Here is a 10513-nt window from a genome sequence, read left to right on the forward strand (position 1 = left end):
GGGGGCTTACAAAAACAAAGTTAAGCTAAAAATGAATATATAGAGTTGATAGCTAAGGTTGAGATTCAGGACACTTAAAAACCATCTAGTTTTTCTAGGAAAATGAATGCAGTAACAGATCTAAATAATAAGGAAGATCTAAACAGTAAGGAAGAGGAGACGCAGCAATATGCCCTTCATTCCAAAACACCATTTCAACAATTGCCCTACATCAGAAAAAAAGAGCAGCTCAGCAGAATGAATGGGGCAAGCAGCAGTGAGGGGCAGTGTGAGCCCAGGTACAGTGCTGGGCCTGGGAATGGGGACTGAATCACCTCCAGCACTACCAAAAAGTGACATAATGTAAAACAAATGCATATAAATAAATAAAATGCAACCCTCACATTTTCCTTCTCCATAATTCAAAGCTAGTTTTTCCTTCTTTCATAAAGAAAAAGCTGCTTGGGAAATGCTTCAGTCTGCTTTCTGCTACCTGGGTTCTTTTAAATAGCACCAGTTCGGGCTCCACAGCCATGTGCCACCTCCATGCTCTGTGCCTCCCAGTAAGCAGGGCAGAGCTGCTTTGATGAAGGGTGAATGCAAGGGAACAGAGCAATGCCTGCCTCTGCCACAAAACATCACCTGAGCAGGGAAATAAGTTGTTTTTTTTCCCCTCCCTCAGTTTCATAATCAAATACAGATCCAAAATAAATGAAATACAGAGAAAAAATTGAAAATAGAGATCTCATTTTAAGGAGATAATAAGAAGGTATGCACCACACTCAGCTAGAAACTTTTCTCATGTGCTCATGCTTTTCTGTTCCAGCCACAGAGCTGATGCTGCAGCATGGATGCAGGAAGACAGCAGCAAAAGGAATGCACAGAGAAGAAAAGTAGCAGCTCCCAAGCCCAGCTCCTTCTGCACGAGGTGACCTCTGAGCAGCTCTGCTGGGAGAAACTCCTGTCAACACAACAGCAGTGTGGGATCAGAGAATGGGAGAGCTCTGCAAGGCAGCCCTAGCTGTGGACAAACTGCCACTGCTGCTCCTGCTGAGACCTTTAACCAGGAGCTGTGACCTCACACACATCACCCTGCTGCTCCCAGTCACTGCTCTGTGCTTCTCCCATTCACCAGCAGCAGAACTGGGCAGGAAATGTCATTTTAGAGGCAGAGGAGAAAAACATAGGGCATTTCTATCAAAATGCATCTCTTAATTGAATAATTTCCTAGACTCTGGTTCAAGTTTAAATATCTGTTAACAACTCAGAAGCAAGAGGAAACGTTTTGCCAAGGGGAAATCAGCAGTATATTAAGAGCTGAGTATTACTGCTGAAGGCAGCTTTAAGAGATCATAAGTTTACAGACTGAAGGAGTTGGATACATTTGATCATTCCAAAAAGTATACAGACACTTTTAGTACCATTCCTCTTCCATCTGTGCAGGAGCAGCATTGCAGTTACATTTCACAGAAGTCAGTGGCTAAAGCGAGCTTTGAGATTCCACTGATTTTATACAAAATAGAGAAGTGCTGATGTTCCCTTCTGAAATCAACTCCAATGGAAAATAAATTTTTCATAATGGCATGCATGTTATGTGCTGCAATCACAGAATGTTTTTTATGTATATACATATATACACATTTATTTGCTGTAGCAGTCGTACATTTTGATCTCTCATAATGGACATTTTCAAATGTATTTTTTAGAGAAGTAAATCATTTGCATTCCTGCCACGTCCTTCCACATCCACCCAAACTGCAGTGCTCTGTGCAGAGACTATACGGTCTCAACCAAATGACCTCCTCCTCATCTGACCTATCTATAGGAATGTACCCATATGTACCCATCTCACCTTCTGAAATTAAAAAAAAAAAAAAAACACAGAGCCAAAACACAAAATAGGAATTTGGGCACAATCCTTTGCCAGTGATGCTCAGAAATTGTAATGGAAGCATCAGCCATGAGCAGACTTCATATCACTGAAGGGCAAGAGGAAGGGAGGTTTCATTAGCAGCTCATGAAAATCATTTTCAATTGATATTCAGTTTAATTGCACCAGAGTTTAATGCTGATGGCAAAACCTAAAGCATAGATCTCATCCAAAATCCTTCAGAATCAATGTGATTCTTAACATTAACTTCCTCAAAGCCAGGATTTCTGCCTGATTGCTTTCAAATAAAATGCATAGGTTATTTCTAGATCACTCTGATTACCTCTAGGATTCCATCAGACTGAACCAGGACAGCTCGCCTGCCTCCCAGGGCACTCTCTGTGAATCCCAAAAGCTCATATCTTGCATATAATAATTATATCCTATAAAAAAATAGCATGAAGTGACTTCCAACATCCAAAGGTCAAAAATTCAGCTAACATATATTAATCTTTATTATGTAACAATGACATAATCAATGAGTTTGTGAGCTTCTTATGACCTGTACAAAAAAGATATTGCACCAAATGAGGTACTGCCTATTTGGATTCCAGATTTGTTACGCATACAATCTAACATTATATACAGTTGTGGAGTTAAGGCAAAGCCAGATGATACCTGTAACACAAGAGAAGGTTTGAAAAATGGGCATAATTACAAACAGGGGGACGCATTTCCTGCTAATAAAGCGTCTGTGTCTAAGGAAGGGATCCCTCAGGTTTTCAATATAGCAGTTATTATCAATCACATCAATTAAAATTGAAAATCGTGAGATTTCCTGAAGAGCAAAGCTGTTCTGAAAATCGTGCCTGGATGATCACCTCTAACCCTGATAGGAGTATTTTTCTTAATGGCTGTCAGCTGCTCTTGTTTTTGGAAAACTTACAGATCCCACTAAAATCCAGCCATACCTTCTTAGCTTTCTGCAGGCAAGATGCAATCATAGCCAGTGACAGAGCATAAATGTATGGGTGAACCATCCAAGACACTACAGCAGAGGAGAATTAAAGTCAGTCACTTAGCATAAGTAATTACCTTTCTCAAGACAATGGAATGAGTTATGTTAGCTAAGTCCCAGTGACAGAAACATGTATGACCAATATATCAATTTACAGTTCTTTGGCAGCAACACACTAACTCTTGATTGAAGAATGAACTCAAATTCTGCTAAATTATGGACCTGGTTTCCAGTCATTTCACAATTAAAGAAAATCCACTTCTCTCATGAATCCATAAGTCCAGTAAACGAAATCTGAATAAAATGTGCAGGCAGCTTTAGACCGTAACATTAAGCATAGGTATTTATCGTCTGCTTTAGTCTCAATCCAAACATATTGTATTCAAACACACAAAATTCTGTGAAACTTCTGTGCAGTTCAGATGAGGCCAAAATCCATAAAGAGAATCCATATTCACCCATGAAAAACCAATAAGGAAACATCAATCCCACGATGACAGAATGATCTTCATGTGACAGGGGCAATGACGACTCCACAACCGGACAAACGTCACAGGAAAATTGACTTTACAGTGGAAAGACCAGGAAGCCAGAAAACGTAGAATACTGCCATCCACCAACCAGATTACCTTTCTCCAACTTCAGGTAAACCTTATCCTCTTTGTCCAGGTAGAGCAGGACTCCGTTAGTGGCAGCTTCGCGAGTGACATCTTTGTCCCCAGCAAAAGCAGAGATGACTGGCTTCCCATTGAGCATCAAGTTAACCTGCATGAGAAAAAGCACTGAGAAGCTCTAATTAACAGCAAAAAAAAAAAAAAAAAACCAACAAATATCACTGAATATTAACTACAGTGCCACAGGTATGTTGTGGACAAGCCCTTTTGTTTCCTGGCCTTGATCTGCAGCTGACTGCAATCAGTGGGACACCATCCCAACTGCAAGGCTGGGGCTCAGAGTGAAGGATAACTGGTTGCATGTGCTGTTAGTTATTGGCCAGGCAGCTCCGTTTGTGCTCACTCTCTGGTAACATGGACCTGGGAGCTCCGTTTTGCTCCACTTTACCCATTTCACTGGTCATTCAGACACATTCAGTAAAGGCAACAATTTCATGAGACTTTATAGGCACCTGGAGATGCACTATAGGCACTTAATTACATTTCAGAAGTCCCACAGTAGAGTGGAAGTTTACGCTCCACTGAGAGTAAAATAAACATCCCTTCTATCAGTAGCTGCATTTTAAAGTCTAGAACAGACCTTCAGCTTTATGAGCAGCTGCATTTTGATAGTGAACCCATTCTTCCACAGAACACTTCTGAAGTCAGCTCAGCCCCTGCCCTGAGTGCATCACACAGGTTCTGTGTAAATACCCACAGGCAGGGCCAGGGGCACAGGCAGGTCCACGCACCTCCATTTCCCCAGAGGCAAATGTTAGTTTTCTTCTTTTTAAACAGAAATAAAGCAGTCACAGAGGGGTGAAATGCCTGTTCAAAAGGAGTATTCTGGCCTTGCACACATTCTCACCAGTTTTAACAGGAGTCACAGCAGAATAAATTACTGCTCAGCAAAAGTCAGGCAGCAGAATCTGGCACTGATTTGGGATTCACTTTATCGGGGAAATCCACTTAATCAGATGTCCCCAGGGAACCAATTTCAGCTTAATGATACTTAATGGCACTAACAGATGTTTCAGGGGCGCAGTGGTATCACTTACAGGAGCCTTCTGCCAAGTCAGCGGTGTTTAAGGCTGCTCATGGCTGGAACTCAAGCTGGTTTGCTCCATGGCAGTGCTTTCAGTCCTCCCTATTGCTATCACAACATGCTGTACACAAAAGGACACCAAGAGTTTGCTCATGGCTAGGCTTGGCTTTCTTTGTTCTCTACTGGGCTGGTTTCCTGCAGGGCCCCTCATCAGGATGCACACTGCAGCTTTGCCCCAAGTGGTCTCACATGAACTGTGCCAAAATAGAGCCAACCAAACCCACCCATCACTTCTGAAAAACTTCATTGATGAAAGATGTGCAGATGTCACATGGCAGGCCATGATGTTCTCTGTTACACTCCCCAGCTCCCAGGTTTGAGTACATGGCAGTGAAACACCAAAGTCTGCCCTACACTTCCAGAACCAAAGCCCTGATATCTTTCCTGGCAACATGTAATTTAAACCCAATAACAAGGGCTGATATCCATCATTCCAGACCATTTCAACGCTTGGTATTCAAGAGTGAAAGGAACCAAGTCAGAGTTTATTAAATAGCCCATTACAGGGGAGTTGATGATGCCATTATTTCATCCCAGATTTTATCTTTGTCTTGAATGAAACAAAGACTCAAAGCTATAAGCAGGGATGGCCCTCCAGGTCCTCCACCTTCTCCACCATTCACACCTTTCAGTACTGGCAGCCCAAAGCCAGGGCTGCACACAGGGATCACTCCTGCAGAAATCAGCTTTGTCTCAGCCCTGTCATGTGAAGAACATATCCCATATCCAATGGCAAGACAGGTCAGGGGAAAAGCATCAGATTCTTCTGTGGATCCAATGGCCTCGTAGGTGGAAACAAAATGTTATTCTACATCTAGAAAGCCAGTACAAACATCACAGGCACTGCATGACCTGGGGCAAAGATTAAGGAACAGGCTTTGAGCAATTTGCTTTTGGCTCAGCAAGGAAATGTTCAGGAACTTAGAATAATTTATATTTAATTATGTAGTTCAGCTGCTAGTAAGCTACAGAAAAAAGTAGAATTACACCATTTTTTAGTACATGAGGCATCTTTTATGTATTGAATGCGTAAGCAAGTTTAAACTGCTATAAAGGCTCCCTACAGGGATATAACACTTTGGTTGTTGCAGAACAAACCAACCACCTCAGCCTTGGTGCACAGCAGGCTGGGTTCATGAGCATCCATCTGGCACCATGACCTGGCAGCCAGGTGATGAGATTCTAGCAGAACAGACAGAATTGTTACATATCCCCACACTGACTCATGTAGCAAAATACCATTTTTCAATAGTATTTAGGCAACCAAGTGAAATTTAGAGATATATTTTACTCAGTCCATTCTGTTTCATACCCCACACACCCAGATATTTGGTTCTTGCAGCAAAGCTGTCCAATATCTCAGCTGAGGATCCTGCCTCATTACAGCTGTTCAATTTAAATATATTCACCCTGCTGGGAGCTGTACACCACAGGTTGATGTAAACTAAGCTATTCCTCTTCAAGAGTGTACGAAACACTCCTGTGTTCAGGCTAGATTATATTGTGAATAAACTATTCAATGAGAAGATTGTATAGACGTACCTGGATTGTTTGGCTCTGGTAGACTTTAATCACGTGAAAACTGAAGCTGTAAATTCCTTTTCTTGGTGACACAAAGACAGATTCCAATGTGAAAAAATTGCCCACGTTTACTAGGATCTACAAACAAAAAGTACAGATGGGAATTAGCACAGGCATTCAGCACTACTCAAAACACAGACTTTCAACTGGAGAAACCATTCACCCAAGGAAGATTTTCCATCCACATTTACCTTTTTTATTTACTGTTCTATCAACTCACGTGGAAATATTACACATAAAATGGATGTTAGTTCTATCTACAGTGCAGCCTTACGATAAATAAGATGAGGGGGAAATCTTTCTTACTTTGCTACATCTCACACCTACATGACCTTTATTCTACACATTTAGAGGATATTGGCAAAAGTCATTTTTGTTCATCATCCCCCCAAAATGACATCAAAACACTGATTCTGGGGGTGGCACACCAGTTTGGGATACAAAGCAATGGCCAATTCTACACCTTCCTGGAAGTATCAAGCTGGAAGCAAGAATGTATGGGAACATTACAGTTCATTCAGTGCTCAGTCAGATGAGCTCCAGGAATGCCTGGTGGATGAGCACCGTCTGGCCAGGAGCCTTTGCTGCCCTCTTTATGTAAGCACTTACTGTAATTTGGGTCTGGTTAAACAGAGTCAAGGAACAGAGGGGAATACACCAAATAAGTGCATCATCCGTATGATAAATATCTCCTTTAGTTCCTACTTTTTATTTCATCCCACTTAATTATACTCTATTTTTAATTGATATTTTTACAGAAAGCCGTCAGGAATGCCCACAAGGTTGGGGAGATGCAAACAGCATAAAGCTGTGCTACAAGCCTGACTCCAGCTGTCACCACAATTTACTGTTCATTATGATAGGAGACAGAGACTAAAGCGAGCATCAGCCTCAGTTACCTGCCCTAGGGCAGGAGCTCGTATTAAACGCATGCTGGTATTTGTATGCGATTGAGATGAGAGGGGCTGGGCTACGAAGCTGTGATTTTTAGAGAAAACTTTAATGATTTTTTTCCCTGCAAATCCTTCCTCTTTCCCCTTCAGAAGGCTGTGCACACCCACTCCGCGGACTGCCCCGTCTCCGGGGGCGGGGAGGCAAAGAGAGAACAGCGGAGCGCAGTGCTGTGCGGGGCTGCGCCCCTCCCGCTGCCATCCAAACTCCAGTGGGAAATAACGGCGGACACGGGGAGGGGGCGGCGGTGGCACCTGTTGCGCGCAGCGCGGCCCCGCGGGGCCCCCAGCTCACCTGGTCGAAGTAGATGATGCGCGTCTTGTTGCTCATCTCGGAGGGCTCGTGGTTGGTGCTCCTGACCGCCGAGAAGGCGACCTTCGAGTTGGCCGCCCTCACCGAGATGCCCAGCGGAGAGGAGGACGAGCCCTTGGCGTCGGTGGTCGGGTTGGAATCGCACACCACCAGGCACTTGCCCTCCAGGACGATGGGCTCCGTCTCGTTCTGCGCCCGCGCCGCGGGGCCGCCCAGCGCCAGGGCCAGGAGCACGGCGGGCAGCAGCCGCCAGCCCATGGTCCGCACCCGCGGCCGCTCCGCGCCCCGCTCCGGCCACCGCGCACAGCGGCGCTCCCCGCCGGCAGCAGCGGCAGCCGCTCTGAAAGTCTTCTTTCTGCCGGCTTCTTCCCTTCTTTTATTTATTTATTTATTTATTTACCTCTCCGTCTTCTCCTCCTCCCGCCCGCCACCACTTGGTGCCTTTTTCTTTTTTCTTTTTTTAATTTACCTGGTCCTTTCGCGAGCTCTTTACAAAAGCAGCCGAACAAAATAAAGACTTTCCGGTGCACGCTTTTCTCCCCTCACTCTCCGCATCAAAAAAGAGATTAATGAGGAGAGTGGTAGGTAGGGGGGAAAAAAGGAAAGGGGAGGAAAAAAAAAAAAACCGTCAGGTGAATTATTGATGAGAGACAGGTGACGAAGAAATGAAACCACTCCACGTTGCCATGATTTCTGCTTCTGTGTCCCTGCTTTGAGCTGGAGATGCGGGCGCTCACCCCGCTGTCTGATCCGGGTCCGGTACAGCTGCGGGCTCCGGCTGTCTCTGCCTCTCTCTCTCTCTCTGCCACAATCCCCAAAGACTTATGTCACAACGAGCCTGCCCGTCCCTCACCTAGCTGGGCTCCATTGGGATGGACCTTCCTCTCGGAATTGCCACCTACAGACGCACACACTCGTCCTCCCAGCCAACTTTTACGGCAGCTGCAAAGCCGAAGGGAAAGCAACAGATCAGTGCAACGTCTCTTAACGCCTCTTAAAAGGAGGCGGGGGTTAGAGTTGCAGCCTGGTTGGGAGGCAGCATCTCAACCTGCAGGTGCCTCCCTGTGAGTTGCTCGGCGGTTTTGTTTTGGCACTGCACCCGGACCCGGCGCTGCCCAGCTGGGGCACTCAGAGCCTGTCAGCAGAGCGTGTCAACCGCTACGAGCAGCCTTCATTCACCTCTTGTCCAGCAACCCCTGCCCGGAGCTGCCAGACCCAACTGGAGCTGCTGGAGCTGTGGCCACCTGCACTGCCCACACCTTCAAGAAGCCATAGAGCAGCCCCAAAGTCCCCTTAGCCTACAATAAGTCTTCTGCCAAATTCTGAAAGCCAGACGCAAATTTTAAGGAATCCCTTAGCTCAGACAAGAGTTAAAAAAGAAACTGCACTGTTTTCTAGGAATGCATTGATATCCTTTTCTTCCAGTGACACCAACAGCGATGAAAAGTCAAACTGAGAAGAGGCACTTGCTGCAAACAAGGGAAGGAAATAAGAAAGGAAACAAAGATTTGCATCATAACATTATTTCTTTTGTAGAAGTTGGATCTGCAGATAAAAGGATTTATGCCCACACATAGGAACACCTGTCTGGAGAACCCTTGCAAAGCAGAACTGTGTGAAAACAGCAAGATTCTGCTTCACAATGTTTTGTAGATAAATACATATGTATAAATAATCCCACGCTGTTTCAACATCTCCCCCTTAACATCTCATCCTTACCTTATGCTGCTCCACAGCCTTTCAGCTGTGCACCAATCACAGCTAATATACATATGGCATAGATACACCTTCTGACTGGAATTTTAAACTTTTCACATTGTTGAAAGTTCCATCATTTGCCCAAAACTCAGAATTTTGCAGTCATTTCAGCCAGATTTGTTTCAGCATCTTTTTGCTGTGAACAATGACATCATCTCTATGTCAAATGGGTGCAGGCTGAATCAGATGTTCAGAAGAGGACTTCCCCATCTCCCTGCTTGCAGTTGCATGCACTAAGCCTGTTTGCCATCCCACCCCACTCCCTCGCATGCCATGGGGCTGATTGCACAGCACAGCCCCCCAGCTGAGCACTGCTCACTTCTGTGCTCTTATCCCAGTGCTGTGCACACGTTGCTGTACACACAGGTTACTTCAGCTGTGCGAACACATTAGTAATTAAGCATACAGCCAATTACTGCTAACTGCTCTCCTGCACAGCTGGCCCCAGGACCTGCAGTTAGCTTACTGGTTTGCTGGCTAAATGCAAAACCAGCTCACCTGGATAATGAGCTTAATGGGCCTTAAGAAGATTCAATAATTATTTTATAAAGTTCCCCCCAATTTGAACATTAAGTGTATGGCAACGTATACATGTACATGGCTGGAATGGCTAAAATAAACAAAAGCTTTTGCCCATGAAGTCTTCAGATGCAGAACCAAGCTGGTGTTTTCCTTGCTTCATTTTAATCTATTTCATAGACCTCTGTGTGTGTGTGTGTGTGTGTGTGTGTGTGTGTGTGTGTGTGTGCGCGCTCCATCTCTGGTGCCTTGCTTGGCTTACTAAGCTTCTTCCTTCTGTTCGTCTGTTTCGAACTTTGCTCTCATCACACCATCCCATCTTTGAGTATTTCTTTTTGAAAGGATACCAGGAAAAAATATTTGTCTGCTCCTATTTTTGGTACTTGTTTAATTTCCCTGGCATTCTGTTACAAAATAAGAATGAGAAATAAATAACAGTGCTTTGATGACTGGAAATGGAATTCAGAAATGGTGTGTGAATCTTAGAGGCGATTTAAAAACGAAGTCAGCAGGATGTCCGCCTGTGTGTGGGGGTACAAACGTTCAGCTCTGCTGACAGCATTGGCATTTCAGGTCTTTATTCAGCTTTCTCATCCAGCCAAACCCTCTGTTTGCTCAGTGCTGCAGACCTGAGCACACGCCAGACCTGAGCACAGAGTGCACATCAGGGCTGCAGATGCTCCTGGGCAGGAAATGCTGTCACGTCCAGCTGTTTGTTTCTGCTGCTACTGGATGGAGGTCTGCAAATAATCCACTGAGTCCAATAC

At 44.7% G+C, this 10513-nt stretch overlaps 1 protein-coding gene across 1 annotated transcript; it reads right to left on the bottom strand.

Annotated features, from left to right (window-relative positions):
* Positions 1-1161: 1161 nt before the first annotated feature.
* CBLN4 (cerebellin 4 precursor) lies at positions 1162-9177 on the bottom strand. Its single transcript, XM_048962811.1, has 3 exons — positions 7452-9177; positions 6168-6284; positions 1162-3632 (listed from the first exon to the last, which is right to left on the bottom strand). Exons 1-3 carry the CDS (start codon positions 7725-7727, stop codon positions 3435-3437), a joined length of 591 nt encoding a protein of 196 aa, XP_048818768.1. The 5' UTR covers positions 7728-9177; the 3' UTR covers positions 1162-3434.
* Between the last annotated feature and the right edge of the window lie 1336 nt (positions 9178-10513).

The sequence above is a fragment of the Lagopus muta genome, chromosome 16 (genome assembly GCF_023343835.1).
Source record: "Lagopus muta isolate bLagMut1 chromosome 16, bLagMut1 primary, whole genome shotgun sequence".
Taxonomy (NCBI): Eukaryota; Metazoa; Chordata; class Aves; order Galliformes; family Phasianidae; genus Lagopus; species Lagopus muta.